Below are 16,058 nucleotides of genomic sequence, written 5' to 3'. Positions count from 1 at the left end.
AGCCTATGTCACCACGAAATCATATTTCTACGTTGCTACATCGTTGCTAAAATTACAATAGTCTTTTGTAATCGTAGAAAAGGCGTGTGGCGAGATTTGTACTATCGGTAAAGTCGTGATCGCCCTAGAAGGCGTAATGCATTTCTTTTTAACGCAAAAGCGTTAACTGTCTCATGGAGCGAACCGGCGTCATCAGCTTTAAAGCCGCGCCAAACGGCACCTTTCCCTGTCCCAATAGAGCGAAGCCTGTCGTCTGTAGCAGAAATCTGATGGATAGGCTCCCATTGGCTGGCGCGCGTCATCAAGGAGCGAGGCTCCCATTGGCTCTCGCACGGCGTAGTTCCAAGAGACGCCCCCAGAGAAGCCCTCTCCATGGCGGCGCAGAGCACGCGACTTCCCGGCCGCTGGTAATAGCGCATTCACACTGGAAGCGGATCCGCGTTCGCAAAGCGGTTGCCAACGCGGTTGTATAAAGAAGCAGTAGAATTGCACGCGCATTTGATGTCATCAAATGCTCGTGCAAATTGTACTGGATCTTTATATCACCGCGTTCGCAACCGCTTTGAGCACGCGGATCCGCTTCCAGTGTGAATGCGTCATTAAAGAGGTGCGGCAAGGCGAGAGATTCAGAGGGTCGATGAGAGCCGCTCGAGGAGCCGTCCTTATTTCGCACACGTTTACAAGGCCGCAGGACGCGCGATGCCCCTAAACCCGAAATTGCCCCGCCGGGAGATGCGCGCAGCCCGCGCAAACTTTTACCACCTTGTCTGGCCTTGTTCAGGCACCTCCCTCTTCTTTCATCGTGCAAAGGACTGAGTAGCATTTGTCCCGCAGTTACTAGCTTTCAAATAGTAAATACTAAGGGCTTTTTTTTTTAATAGCGAGGGAGTCTTATATTGTACTAAACAAACAAACGCTCGCAGTTTTTTTTTTTTTTATCAGAGGGACGCAGGACTGGCTGTAGCCCATAGGAGAACATACCTTTCGAAATAAACTTCACTCATTTTAGATCACGGCACACAGTGGGTCCCTGTGTCTCAGTTTCTAAGATAATGTTTCTCAATAAATATTTGGTGCGTATTGAGTTAGCTTGTTTTCCAAAAGAGCTGCATTCAAAATGACAAACTAGAGTTACAAGATTGTTATGCCTCAACATTTGAGACAAAGGGCCACCTTTTGTACGTCCGAGCGTTTCCAGATGGTTCTCGATAACATCGTCGTCCCACGTTTGTGTTTTCGCCCAGGAATCCGTCGGCTGCACTCCTTGACCCAACATCGGCGGAACCACAACTGCTGCAAAGACGATTAAGGACGCCGCTGGAAAATCAACATCCTAAAATATAAAAATTACAAACTAAAACCACACGGCAGATTGTTGCTCGAAGAGTAGCAATGGCACCCCCCACCCCTCGCCCCTTTTTTTACTTAACATATCAGATTTCTGGCAGCTCTCACTCTATGTCTTAGAATTAATTCTCTTGGAGTGACAGGTACATATCTGCGATAAAGTTTTCCTTGGAAAACTCTCTCGCATGCCTCGCATGCGAGAGAGTTTTCCGTGTAGAGTGCACGCGTGCACTCGTGTAGGGTCACGCGTTCTTTAAAGCCTCTGTTATAGTTGAGTTTTTAAGTAATAACGGCATCCCATACTCGTGAAGGCTTTTGAGGGAATGCGGTTTATAACGTTGTAAAGGGCCAAGCAACTGTGCAGTTTGAGAATTACACTTTTTTTAAACAAACTTTGAACAGCTCTAACAAGATTCGACATTTATAAAACAACTTAATGAGTGCATTCATCACAAAATATAGAATAGCAAAGAGAAAGGGACATATTCAGATTTCTGGGAAACGTACGTGATCAGTTCAGTTTAGTCAAAATGATGAAATTCTAAATGAGATTCGTGTCAAAGGAATTTCGAACAGACAATATCAAGATAGCCGCCCGAAGCATAAGCGGTGACCCACGACGAATAATATTTTGGCACTGCGACCTCTCCTACTCCAGGCGAAAGTGCCTGGATGGTTTCGAAAATCTTTGATTTGAATTTACTTGCCATCGAGACCCAGTTTTCGTGAGACATACCGACCTCTCTATGGTTGTTTTAAATATGCATGGGAATTTTATCTCAAATCGGGCAGGCTAAAAGTGCCTAATTGTATTTTTTGCAAGAAAAATATATATGTTTTAGTGGCTTTCTTAGAAGAAAGGAGGGCACGAATCGCAAGTTTCCCGTATTTCTTGTTCTCGAGTTATGGAGCCTAGAAGGCGCTGCGGTAGAAATTTTCGTTTTTCCCTGCGTCGTGGGTCGTATGTTTGACAACCTCTGCTAGCCGTTATATCTTCTTTGCGTCCTTTAAACTTTTTTCTAGCACTTAGTATCTACCAAAAACACACTCTGGACAAAATACAATTTTTTTAAAAATATTTGTAACAAAATGTGAAACTGGCCTCCCATGTCGCTTTTTCGTCATATACTTAAGGTAAATAATCTATATTAGATCTATGGAAAGCTCAAAACAAGCTGATTATAAATATAATAATATCACTCAAATCTGCCTATTAGCCATCTTGCTATCGTCGCGTGAACAGTGTATAAAACAACAAAAGTTGCATCTTTAAAATTAATTTTTTTTTTCAAAAACCCATTTTTATTTCTAGTTTTTGAATTCTTTTCAAAACAATAGCAGGCTATTAAAAGCGTAATCTAAAAATGTCGTATTTTGGTTGTATATCATCTATATTTAAGCCGCAATCTTGTGAAATTAGTGTTTCTTTGGATAAACAACACCCGTTCTTACCGATATTGGGCGTCTTTATGATTTCGATCCCATATTTTGGTCACGTTGTAAAAAATAACATAAAGTAGATGAACTTTTGATATTCATTATAATTTAGAGATTGGTATAAGACAAAATTATAAACACGCTATAAAACAGTGATTAACAAGTTTGGCCAGGTAACATGGCAAGATTGTTTCTATATAGTAAGGTTCAAACTAAACGAGGGTGGATATTGATTGTCCAGAATATTAATAACGAATTAAAAATATGAAACACGTTTACAACACCCTTACAACTTAAAGTAAATTATAATATTTAAGTCTATGAAAAGCCCAAAACAAGCTGCAGTGATTATAGATATAACATAATTCAGATCTGTTAATTAGCTATCTCGCTATCGTCGCGTAAACGGTATAAAATAACAAAAGTTGCATGTTTAAAATTACTTTTCTCTAACACCCTATTTTTATTTTTATTCTTTGAATTTTTGTATATACAATAGTAGACTATTAGCAAGCACAATCTACAAATGCCATAATTTGGTTGTATGTCCTTTAGTTGAATCGCAATCTTGTTAAAAATTTGCTCCTTTGGATAAACAACAAGAATCCTGACCGACCTTGCGCATCTATTTTTATTTTGGCAACGTTTTCAAACACGAGCATAAAGTAGATGAGCAACGAGCGACCTGACTGATTGATCGTAAAACGTTTATTCGTCGAAAAGAGCTTGGTGCTAAGAGATCGCGTTATTGGTCGGGAGTACAATTCTCGACGACTTTGTCAGCCCACTCCGTCGCCAGAACTTGGGTTCTGGGGTCAGAGCTGTCCAGCACGGTCTCCCACCGCTCGAGAGAAGGATTTGTAAATAGGTCACCCGGGGGGTGGCTCTATTTTGCAATCCCATAGGATACGGTCGCAGTTGGCTCGTTGGCCACAGTGTTTACAGTTTGGGTTGTATTGGTCAGGACAAATGTGCGCGAAGAGTGAAGGGGTGCGTAACGATCGCGTCTGGAGACGACGCCACGTATTCTCCTGTTCTTTAGTCAGACTTTTTTCTCTATTTTAAAATGATTGGTTAGATCATGATATGTGATCATGGAGTCCTTCGTGGGATTCAGGAAGCCAGACTCAAACACTGCCCGGTCAACGAAACCTCGGGCTTTATAGTGGGCTGTCTCGTTTCCCGGATTCCCCGAATAAGCTGGGACCCATATCAGTTCGGAGTAATTAGGTGAGAATTTGGTGGCATTTAGGAGTTTGAGGGAGGTGTTTGTAATTCGCCCTTTTGCGAAATTATTGATAGCCATTTTAGAGTCACTAAGAATGGTACTGCCATGGGAGTGAGCTAGGGCGAGGGCTATAGCTGCCTCTTCTGCCGTTTCGGAAGATTTGGTTTTGATGGTTGCTGAGACGACGTGGTTACCCGTTCTCGTTCATAGCCACAATTGCAAATGCATTTGTATGTTTGTATTCTGCTGCATCCACATAAATTATTCCGTTGCGCTGTCCGTATTTAGCGTGTAAGGCTTCGGCTCGTGCTTGTCGTCTGCCCTCATGCTGTATGGGGTGCATGTTTTTCGGAAGTAATTTGACTAGTAGGGCTACCCTATTAGTCGCGAGGCAGGTCTACTTTAGCGTCATTATTCGTAGGTTGATAGTTAATGCCAAGCCTGGTTAGAATACTCCTGCCAGTTTTGGAAATGGCTAATCTCGCAGTTTGAGCCCTTAAATGGGCTTCTTTCAGTTCATTGTAGGTGTTGTGTATTCCTAACCTCAAAAGCCTTTCGGTTGAGGCAGAGGTATTTACAGAGCCACTTCCCGCCATGAAAACCCTCCGCAAACCCTCTTTAACTTGAAATGTTTCCCAGCAGCGAGTAAGCGCACTTTGGCCCGTAGTCACCTTACGATCTGTTCTAATACAGTTCTAATACGCGGCTTTGCCTAGGCGTCTAGCTTATACGCGACACATATCAGGTCGACAATTACTTCTGCAGCCAACGAACTATAGCCCGTAGCAACTGAAAAAGGTAGGGCGAGGGAAAGGAATGACGGGGAGGGGGAAGCAGATGGAACCTTGGAGAAGAGAGGGGGAAACCTCCTTCTGTCTTTAGCTTTTAGCCTGCTTCCTCCTCTTCGGCCTTCCTTTCCCTCGCCCTACCTTCTTGAATTCCAACGGACTATATAGAAACTCGAAAGACCACACCAGTTGCTTCGAGGTCAGCCCAGTGATAGCCGTTTATCAACATTGTCCCTGCCGTTGAAGTGAAAAGTTTGCACCGGCGAATACACAAGACGAAACACGTTTGAACGAAGCACATTTGAAGACATAGAAGCTTTACATAGAGCAAAACCACCTCCGAAGTGGATATCCCAAAAGCGGATATGCCCGAGATAAACAGTCTCTAACTCGGGGTTCTATAAACTAAGTGTGCCGTTACAGCGACAACCCAGAGTAGCCGCACACATGTGTCAACGCATGCAGGTACCATTTCGTGTCCTGAAAGTAGATCACCAGTAAGTGTGTTCCGACATGATCGAAACTGCGACAGTGGTCTGCCTGCTTCTGTTCTCCGTTCATTCCTAAGCTGAGACTGCAGTGGAAGTACGTCCTCGTTGGACCAGACCAGTCATACCAACCTCTTTCGCCAAGTCATCACGCTCCCGACCATGGACACACGCGGACAGTCAGGTCAGGTGATAAGAGAGAGGCGGCTGATTGGTCCGGCGAGCACGTAGCTCCTCATAGTCTCAGCTTAGGGATGAACGAAGTATAGACAGTGCAAAAACTAATTCACAGCTATATTGAAGGAGTCAAATAATGTACTGCCGTCAGAGAACTGCCATTACTTTTTTCTTTCACACTGATTTTGTGCACGAACTTTCGTATATTAGCGGCGAGAAGTGTGCAGTCAACCGTCGGTGATCTGCACAATCTGACGTGAGCAAAACCCGGCGTGTATATTCAGGAGTTTTATGTACGAGATTTGAATAGCATGACAATTTTTAATTTCTTCCTAATCTTCTGGGCAATCAATATCCACTCTCGTTTATTTTGAACCTTAATATATAGAAACAATCTTGACATGTTCCGTTTCCCTCGGATATATGGCTTTGTGAAAAAAATGGCGTCAGTCACAAAAAAGAAAAATAAGCATTTCATTTTCCACTTTTCTTTTTAAAGGATACCTTAGTCACAAAATCCTTTAGACATTTGACACGAGGGCGGTGAATTGGCCGAGCGTCCTCTACGACGGCTGCAACGTGAGAGTGGTCTTTCGCTTTGTGTACGTTCTTCCTGTGCACAGGCAGTCGCCAAAGTTGACAACCCTCTTCAGTGTATATCTGAAGAAACACTTACAACCAAGCTCAAAGATTTATTAGTCCGGTCCCAATACCAACGAACAGTAATATCCGTGCCACACGGGCAATTCGAATGCCATTAACGAATGACATTTGAGCGACCGGCCAATCAGCGCGCGACACTCCGACCGTGGGGCGTTCCACGCGCGACAGATCGCGAGCCGATTCGTCGATCACACGAATGTCATTCGTTGTAAATGACATTCGAGTTGCCCGTGCGGCACGGGTATAACACGCGCAGGGACAACATAGCCAGCTGAAAAATGCGCATTCCCACCGCAAAGCAAAGCGAACTATGCAAGAAACCACGCCTGTGTGTTCGGTCTTCCATGTAGAAAATGCAGGCATCGAATCGCCGCGAGCGAAGAAAGCATCGTAGCGAACGGCGAGGCTCAAAGTACCAGAAGACTCGAAAAATTAGATACGCACAAAGACAGGGAGCGTTGACTTCGGACTTGTTCACCGTCCCTGCGCACATTGCACGTTTTAGATCGAATTCAATTTTTAGCTTCGCCGTCAACCGCCCGTGTGACTGCGCATCAACGTCCAAAGCTAGGGATGTGCCGATCGTCGCCGTGTCGCTTTCAGCTCTCCGGTTCTTCGTTGCAGTTGGGGTCAGCGCCTTTTCCGTAATCACCCTCCGCCAAAGTGCGGGCACCTCGGTCGGGATTCGAACACACTAGTGATTTCCCTACACACCACCCTAGGGGGAATGTACACCTCCCTTGTTTTTCTGAAGGCACACCCTTAATTCGCAACGATTCCTCTATTCTCAATGACCCCCGCCCCCCCCCCCCCCCCCCATCCCCCCCATCCCTACTTTCAATTCCTGGGGAAACCCCTGGAACACACCGCTTGAGGATACTAGGCTAGCGCTTTGCCTCAGAACCACCGAGGCAGTTACTCTAACGGGAGAAGGTGCCCAAAACTGCAGGAATTTGCCTCGTCAGTATAGCGGCGAGCCTAGATATGTGAGCTTCGGTTTCGTTCTTCTCGTGACAATTTGATGCCATTGATGCGGTCGTATACTGAATCGGGTGTTCGCGGTTAATCCAGATTATTCCAGATTTCAATCAAAGACGCGTTCAAATCGGAGTGGAGCTTGAATTGTCGTGCCCTCTTCGTTCCGGGGGTTAGGCATCGGGGACAGTGAACATTCTCGACCTGGCCCGATTTCGGGTGTCACGTGGCACTCGACGGGCGGTCCTACGGAGGCCAAACGCGCATGCGGTCCTGCTACAGAAAGGGGCAAAGTTAATCATAATGTAACACCTGAGACTATGATGCGTAAAAAAATGAAGAAACTTTCAAGAGGAAAGAGAAGACAACAGTAGAGGAACGTCTGAAACTTTTTAAACGTTCTTACTGTAGTCTTTTTCTTGGACTTGTAAGTTTTATTTTTTCCTCACCGCAGTCTCGGGTGTTACATTATGATACATTACCACCAGCTCGCCCGCACACTCACCGCTATTTCGAGGCAGAGTTGTTCATTTAGTCGCAAATCTATATATTAGAAGTTGGCGGCTCTACTATGTGACAACCTACTGATTCAGCTACCAGTACGTATGCGACAGGATTTTGGCAGAACGCGAAATGTTTGGGATTTGACCTATCTGCATTTGAGTAATCACATGATGTAACGAAGGTTCTAAGGTTGACACCAGTAAATGAGCCGTCATTGTGAGGCCATAGGGTAAAAGTGAACTACGGGGACACTGTCACAGTCAATTATATTGTTTCCACGTTTACGAAGACATCCACTCAAGTACTAAGCGGCGACAGAGCTAGCAAAAACAAGCAATCACCTTTTGCTGTACTTTTTTGCCGTAAACATTTAAAGGCTATTATTAAAAATAGTAGACTAGAGGAAAGTGCCGACTTGGGGCACTATCATAAGCGTTAAAATTTGGAGCCCGTCCAATTCCTATCTGGGAAAAAAATGGCAGGGCACCGGTGTTGTGTTTGTCCCGGAGCCGCCATCACACTGCTCGCACGTCATACAAACGACACGGCGTTCGCTGTAGACGTAATGAGAGAATTATTTGCGAATGCACCACAGGCAGTGTCTCCGGACTTTCGTATAGATGACGTGCGAGCATTGTGGGCGTAACGGTGTCACGCAAGTGCACCTGCCGACGCAGGGGGATACTTACCGACGACCGAGGCTGCCACCAGGCTGTTCATGAGGTCCATCCTGGAGTCGAGGCTGTACTGCTTCTGGCTCACCATAAGCCCCCTGACCCTCCGGCGCAGCGCGGGACTGTCCCTCGAGCCCAGGGTGAAGTGGTCGCTGTACCGGCTCACCAAGTCCTTCCAGACGTTGGTGCCGTCGAAGAAGGCCACATAGCTGCCGTTCATCACCTTTGGCGTCAGAGGGCTGTTGGACAACAGCAGGCTCGTGCCAAACTCGGGCTCCTGGCGCTTCACTTCGGCCAACGTGATCCTGTGCGGAACGATGTCCTTCGCGAGCGCCTGGATAACGTTCCAGTCCCGTCGAATGTCGTCTTCCGTGGTCTGCTGCGACGTCACCGTGAACCGGATGACGTACTTTCCTTTCAGGGCCGACGGCACGCAGTGCAGCTTCCCGCTGGCGTTCAGTTTCTTCAGCAGTTTCTCGGTCCCGGCGTTAGGTCCCTGCACATGCAACTCCCTATAGACCGGTCCAAGAGCTGCCTTCAGTGCGCTCCCATATTTTTCTACTGAGCTGTGAATCGCCTTCTTGGCATGCGCAGTGGCTTTCTTTCGAGGAATATCAGACGACGCGCATGCGTCCATAGCCCCGTGATTGGACATTTTGTGATCCGCCTGAGTTTGGGTGCGCGTGGGACGAAGTGTTATCAAAGGCAGAAAGGTCGCGCTCGAGGCGGAGCATCTACTGGGTTCTTAACCTGTCACCGACCGTACTTTGCAAAAGACTGTACCGTCTCTCGCGCGATTATTATATCCACCAGGGTTGATCGGCGCGACCGTTTAGAAGCCATTCAGACTTGGGACTGAACGTGATAAGTTACGTGCGAGTTAAGCCATGCTCTGCGTCGAGTTAATCTGACGTTCGTGGGCCAGTCGAGTTATAGAGGCAGGGGTTAATCGATGCAGGTAATTACGGAGGCAGGTAATGCGTTTTATTAAGCATTTATGAAACACATAGATAAAATTATTGCTCGCTAAATAAAATTTGAAGTGTCAAACCTATGGCGCCTTTAACCTAATTTGAAATTTTTTACACTGTCTAAAAAAAGTGCGAATTGTAGTTGGAATCGAGTTATGCCACGTGATTCGCAACGGTTTACCAGCGGACCACATAATTCCAGTTTCTCTCTCTCTCTTTCATTTTTTTTTTACTATGACACTTAGGAATAACACTGGGCTATTTGGTTCGAACAGGTCTACATTATTGCTCAAACCATATATGTTTAAAGCGCGAGACATATGTACAGATCGCGACACCGTTAGTGCGAAAAAGTCATTGACGGGTTTCTCAGTTTCTCTTTCTTCGCCGAAGTCGTGTTTGTGCTGGCAGTGTCAGGCAGTTTCCTTGTAAATATTGAGTTGTGTCACTCATCTGATCTCCGCAACACCCAAGAGAGTGATTTTACTATGCGTTCCACGAATGCGTGACGCCGTCAGTTTACAGAAGGCAGATGTGTTCTGTTCGCGCAGACCCAGAGCGGAGTTGTTGCGCGTGTAGAAAGACCACAGTTCCCAGGAGGCATGCCGGCAGCGGTGGTGCAACGAAACTGCCTGGTGAGATCGGTCTATTAGATATGGACCACCCAACGACCAATACCGCCAACCCGACAGAAACGGGCGTCCGTGCAGACTCACTTTGAGCCGAAATACGACGAGACCCAGGTAGCGTGGCGCGGGAATCTCGAACCGCTTGTCCGCGCGAACCAGACTCTCGAAGAGTTGAGCCAGTTCGACGCTCTGCAAAACAAAATGAAAATTAGCACGCTTAACACGCCTTATGCGTTTTACTCTCGTTAATGGACCTCCTGTCTTGGTTTTCCTAATTTCGACAACTCAATTAGGACTGCTACGCCGTTCCGCGTTAACTCCCGTATTTCGTCGATTTCATGACTTTCACAGTATTTTAGTACTTTCGTTTTTACCTCCCTTAAAGGAAGGCGCGATAGGTATAGAACCGATCACACGTGTCGACAGATTATACCTTATTGCAGGTTAAAAAAAAGAAAGAAAGAAAAAAAGCACGACGAGGTCCTCTCGCGAAGCCCTTCACTCTACCCGCTTTAGCAGAACGAACCCCGGAAAGAAGGCCGAGTCCCTCCTCGCTTTGTCTCTCCTTCTGTCCAGCGCTCGCTCCCCTAAAGCGGAAATAGTGGAAGGCTTCGCGGGAGTAGCTTGTCCTGCTTTTCTTATCCTACAACAGCATAGACTAAATGTTTACGAGTAAGTTCCAAACTTTTATATTATTGCGTTTGTCAGTAAAACTCCAAAGAGAGCTTTAAGTACCAGTCCAATCTAGGCAAAACAAAAGTGTTTATTATAGCGCGCTAAACCATCTTTGTAAGCGCTGCGCTGGGCATACGCTTTGTGGAGTAATTTTGAATTCTGCAAACGCAAGCGCTCAAAATGCGTATAATATAGCGTAAAAACAACTCACTTTGCGTATGTGGCTTTGGAGTCCTTCTACCCCATGTAGGCGAATGACGAACCACAGCTTCAAGCTGCGAAACCTCTTGCTTAAGGAAATCTGCCAATGCTGTAATGACAGTTGAAAATTTAAAAAAAATGAAGGTATACAAGAAAGTTTTTAACTAAATTAAAAACAACTTAACGTAAGTTTAGGGACAGTCTCATATAGACGCTAAGTAAATTGCACAAGTCGGCACGTTGCTGGAGAGAGGCGTATGCAAGTTTATGTTTGCATTATCAGAGACCAGATCATGTTCTCAACCTAAAATTAAAACAAAAAAGGCTTTTTTTTTTTTAATTGGGAAGAGAAATTGAAATGTCTCAAAGATGAGCAATCGCCCATCTTTGGAGCATTTTTGAGTTATTGTACCAATGACTGTTCCGACGACCGGGCCACTTTCCTACTTCTTGTTTACTCCAATTCGGAGTAGATTGTTTGGTTGTCCAAGTGGTCCGACGACCGATCAATCGCGGAATTGCCACAAATGTCTCGTTAGTTCCTTTGGCAACGTATGGTTGAGGGAAGCCGGGATCCTCGGACGCGGTTAAAGAGCTGGATATCAGGAGGGCATTTGTTGTACAGCGAAGGAAGTTAATATTTCACCCGCTAAATAAATTAAACGTTACTAAGCTTAACAATTCAGGACAATATGTTACTAATATAACTATATAATGCGCCGCTATGTTAACGCATTGCAAGTAACATAAGATGGCCCATATATAGGCTCTCGCTTCACTTACCATGTAGTCAACAGCGAGGCCTGCAAATACACAATTTGTAGTTAGTTCTTGCTTCATTCAAACCGTGAGACAGCACGTTCTGTCTGACCTGAGTTTTCGTGTTGGAGATACAGCGGTTCCACATTGAAGGTACGGTGCAGCGCTCTACTATTCTTGACCCTGAAACAAAGCCTTGGTCGGCACACTTGGAGCGCAAAATAGTCTAGCGTTTAGCACTGCTTAGATGACAGTGAGACTGACCACATGGCCGTGCAGTCGAAGTGTACCATGAGCCACTTGGACGGGTTGAAGGCGAACGAGTCGGCCATCTCGATGCCTCGCAGCCAGTGCCGGAACTCCGGGCAGATGAAGGCCGCCCCGGCGTACGCAGCGTCCACGTGCAACCACACCGAACCCTCGGCGCCTTGTGGGTTAGGAGTTATGGCAAAAGAGGAGTGCATCTTAAGATACGTCGTTCTTTTTACTTTACATGAGGAGCAGGAAGGAGGGTAGTGAGGCAATTGCTCCCCTTCCTCAATTTCCGAGAAATTTCGGACGCCACTGGACGGTGGTATAGAACCTTCATAGTAGCTCCAAAACAAGGGCGTTTGAGGTAAACTTAGACCGTCGACCGATGACTGCTAGCACAGTAAGACTATCGTTGAATGATAGTGACCACCCTCCCCTCTTTTCTACTCCGCCTCGAAACCCCCTCATACTCTTACTTTTAAATTTAGACTGATTCGAAATGCGGTTCGATGATATTCTCATACTCAGCACTTGCAAAACGTACAACTTTAACCGAAATAAAGGAAAGTTTTACCCCGTGTTCTCTTCACGAACTCTTTAAGCTAAGCGTATATGGCTACGAACTATGACTCACAAATCTCTCCGATCTCTTGAAGGTTGTCGAAAGCACACGCCCCCGTTGTTCCAAGTGTCGCGCAGACCTGCAACAAGTACACGCAACGAAAACAATTGGTGAGTGCGTATACAGGATGCTAAATGCAAAATAACAAAACACATACATACTCCCGTGTATCGATTCAACTAAGGAAGTTTAAGGATCTCAACTGAGTTTAACGAAGTCACACTGTCATTCATCGTACAAAAGGTACGGTATTCACTGGACATGATAACAGAAATATTTGTGGACATGCCTGAAGCATCTTAGAAGCATGTTTGTTCCTTACATAAACGTATGATTGGCACATGTCTCAGGATAGGATTTGTATGACCAATGTTGCAGGGCTGTCATGCAAGGAAGAGACACTATTTTGAATGATGTACGAGAAGCGGGACCAAAACATCGCCACCAAAACATCTCGTCGTCAATACTTCGGAATCCCAAGTATGGGCGTCCCTCCGGACGTCCATGCACCGACACCTTAGTTCAGTTGTTAGAGCGCCCGGGTAATCCTGGAGAGGTGTTCCAAGATCAATGCCCGAATCAGGCGGATTTTGTTTTTTTCAGCGGCCACCATTCGCTCGGAGTGGGGGCGAGTGGAGGTCAGTTTTACTCTTGCCTCCATCGAGTAAGTTTTGGCCGTAAATGCGACGGGTTCAGTTCTCAAACAGTGGAACCGGCTGGAGAGCAGCTGGGCAACGTCTTACGTAAAAAGGGATCAGTCCGTCCTGGCGGTCCCGCTCCATGGCTTCCTTGAGTTGGTGTCCCCTCATGCTCAGGTTGTCGTCCGACTCGACGTAGTGCATCTTAACGAGCCCCATGAGACCCGCCTTCTCCACCGACGAATGGGCCTGAAAAGGGCCATCGGGAAATTTGCCGGGAAACTGCGGACAGCCGCGGCAAACTGATAGCACACAGTGTGCGTGGTTCAGGGTTTATGATGGTGACCAATGTCCGACTTTAAGGTAAATTAGAGAGTGATACACTATGCAAAAAACGAAACAGAAAAAGAAATCACACGAACCTGCGGCATTTGAAACAAAAACGAACTCTCAGGGAACAAAATAAGCGGTAGTTTGTTAGGATTTTTAGAGCATATCTCGTGGACAATGGACACGCCATAAAAGATACGCAGCGACCTGCACCAGTATACAAAAGCTGATATTCTGTATTTATGTCATTCTAGTTTTTTTTTTGTTTACCTATAATCACCCGCAACACAGAAAAAAACAAAACAAAAAAAAAAAAACCGGAGAGAGTGGCGAGTTTTCAGCATCTCATTATCGCTCGTCAGCCAATAAGATTGCCACATTAGTCAGTAAGCACGCTGAAGAACCAGTCACGATTGCAAGAAACGTAAACCGCGTTTTTTAAACCTGGCAGCGACTCTACGTGTAAGGAGTCCTTAGCATCGTTCGCGAACGCCCACCTGGTCCGAGCAGTAGGCTACCAGTCTTCCGTTCACGTCGGCGTCGTCCATGTCCGGGTACTCGTTGCGCATGCAGTGCAGAACCTCGGAACGTGCCGCCAGCAGGGACACGAAGGTCGACTCGCTGGCCGTCGTCTGGATGACCCCGCCACCCTTGCTGGCCGACTTGGTGTGCAGGAAGTCGTCGGGTAGTCCCACCATCTGGCCCAGCCAGTCCATCACGATCGTCTCCAGCTCAGTGCACGCGGGACTCGACGCCTGGGCACCGAAGACGCGTCGAAGATAGCAGACCGTGGTCAAGATAGGCTCGACCGCCTTTAAGAGCGGGATTACGCACTATACAGGGTACGGCATAGAGGCTGGTGCAGCGTCGTACAGGCCGGGATGGCACCAAATCCAACCGGAGATTCCCGGTACTTTTATTTACTTGTTTACTTCGAGTCACCCAGCAGCGTCGCAGGAATTAATGCGGGGGAAGCATGGGTACAGCAGCCTAATATACAGGGTATTTTTTTTTTTTTTAAAGATTTACAGATTTGTTAAAAAACGCTGGGAAAGCTACATTAATGCGGTTTGTGCAGGTGAGTTATGCTGCCAGAGGGACATATTATGTGGGGCTAATCGTGACGATCATTCGGTTAATAAAGTAAAATTTGTTAATTAACTTTTAATTAGTGAAAATAGTCATATAGTTCCAATTAGAAACTTGCTGAGCGTCGTCGGAAACCCGTAAATCAGTTATTTCTAAAAAGACTTGGAGCGCGTGAGAAGCGCACTAGTGCGCTAACGTTACATCACGTGGAGCCTGTACAATGCTAGGGCTCTCATTAAAAATAGAGGAAAAAAAACGCGCGGGCGCATTACCGCAACCGCTTGCCTTGTACTTGTTCCACAAGTAGTAACTTTAGTGCACTACTACGCTTCTCACGCGCTCAGTCTTTCTGAAAATTACTGATTTAGTGGTTTTCGATAACGCTCAGCAAGTTTCTAATTGTAACCATATCTCTATTTTCATCAACTAAAAAGTTAATTCACAAACATTACTTAATTAGCCGACTGATCATTACGATTAGCCTCCGATTCAATGTTCCCCTGGCCGTATAACTCACTTGCACAAACCGCATAAGTGTAGCTTTCACAAAGTTTTTGAAACAAACATGGAAAGCGTAAAAAAAAAAAAACGCCCCGTATAATGACTTAATGTTGACATGCATATACTGAACCAAGAAAGAACAATAAACACTTCAGAAACCACATCGGTTCGTCGAAAAAAAGAAAGAAGTAGTTGTGTGCTGTAACTTCACCAGGAAAGCGTTACACAGTGGGGCACAACCATGACAAATCAGTACGAAACAATGAGGCCGATGTTATCGTTTTCAGGTCATGTATTTTTGAAAAAAAAAAACAACAAAAAAACAACAACAACATAACTTTTCTCACAAACACTGCATTTATTCGTGACAATCAACACAACATACGTAAGTTATTAAAAAAGTAGGAAAGGAAAGGCACATTTACTATTGTAGATACTTCACAGCCGGGGTCATAACTTAGAGTGCAGGAGGCACCCTATCTGGCAATGAACCCCTTCAGCTAGCACCATAGTCTGCACCACCTCATGATGCCGTACACTGCACACTTAAAAAAAAAAAAAGAAAACAAGTCAGTGAGGTTTACTTTTTTGCCAGATAGAAAGAAATAGCCAATCATGGTGAACGAGAGAAGGATTCCAGAGAATTACAATACTCGAAGTACGATTAGATCACGGAAATGCGATGTGCGCAGAGACAGTGAGAATTTATCATAATGTAACTCATGAGACTGTGGCGCGGAAAACTTAAGAACGTTGGAAGTCGAAGAAGAGGACAGCGGTAGGAGAACGTCTCCTACGGTTGAGACGTTCCCCTACTTTTGCCTTTTTCTTTGACTTCAAGGTGTATTAATTTTTCCGCACCAAAGTCTCAGGTGTTACATTATTCCCAGCTCGCCTGTATCGCCATAATTATTACATGCCCGCCTGCACACTCGCTGTTAATAATGCGTAAGCATTCGTACTCACACGACAGGCAAAAGCTGATGGCGTCCGTTTGTGGACAAAACAACGGGAAAGGCAAGCTTGCCGCGTAGAGAGGAGAAGAGTAGTGAAGGGGGGGACAAAAGGCGAAAGGGAGGCAGCTTCACTGGGTGGAAGCCAGTGTGCTCG

The 16,058-nt window shown here is 45.8% G+C and overlaps 1 protein-coding gene across 1 annotated transcript in view; it reads right to left on the bottom strand.

The window, feature by feature from the left end:
• LOC8040010 (histidine decarboxylase) overlaps positions 1–16,058 on the bottom strand; it is a 34,377-nt gene that overhangs the window by 9,062 nt on the left and 9,257 nt on the right. Inside the window, exons 4-13 of the mRNA XM_029974477.2 lie at positions 13,856–14,113; positions 13,134–13,277; positions 12,403–12,469; positions 11,781–11,943; positions 11,629–11,699; positions 11,541–11,560; positions 10,768–10,866; positions 9,969–10,070; positions 8,297–8,777; positions 1,174–1,293 (exon numbers count right to left, since the gene is read on the bottom strand). Coding sequence (XP_029830337.2) covers positions 1,174–1,293; positions 8,297–8,777; positions 9,969–10,070; positions 10,768–10,866; positions 11,541–11,560; positions 11,629–11,699; positions 11,781–11,943; positions 12,403–12,469; positions 13,134–13,277; positions 13,856–14,113 — 1,525 coding nt within the window. The remainder of the gene's footprint in view (positions 1–1,173; positions 1,294–8,296; positions 8,778–9,968; positions 10,071–10,767; positions 10,867–11,540; positions 11,561–11,628; positions 11,700–11,780; positions 11,944–12,402; positions 12,470–13,133; positions 13,278–13,855; positions 14,114–16,058) is intronic.

Source organism: Ixodes scapularis, unplaced genomic scaffold, assembly GCF_016920785.2.
Source record: "Ixodes scapularis isolate PalLabHiFi unplaced genomic scaffold, ASM1692078v2 PGA_scaffold0__279_contigs__length_252992795, whole genome shotgun sequence".
Classification (NCBI taxonomy): domain Eukaryota; kingdom Metazoa; phylum Arthropoda; class Arachnida; order Ixodida; family Ixodidae; genus Ixodes; species Ixodes scapularis.
The sequence above is the reverse complement of the archived record's forward strand: the minus strand, read 5'-3'. Positions and strand labels throughout refer to the sequence as shown.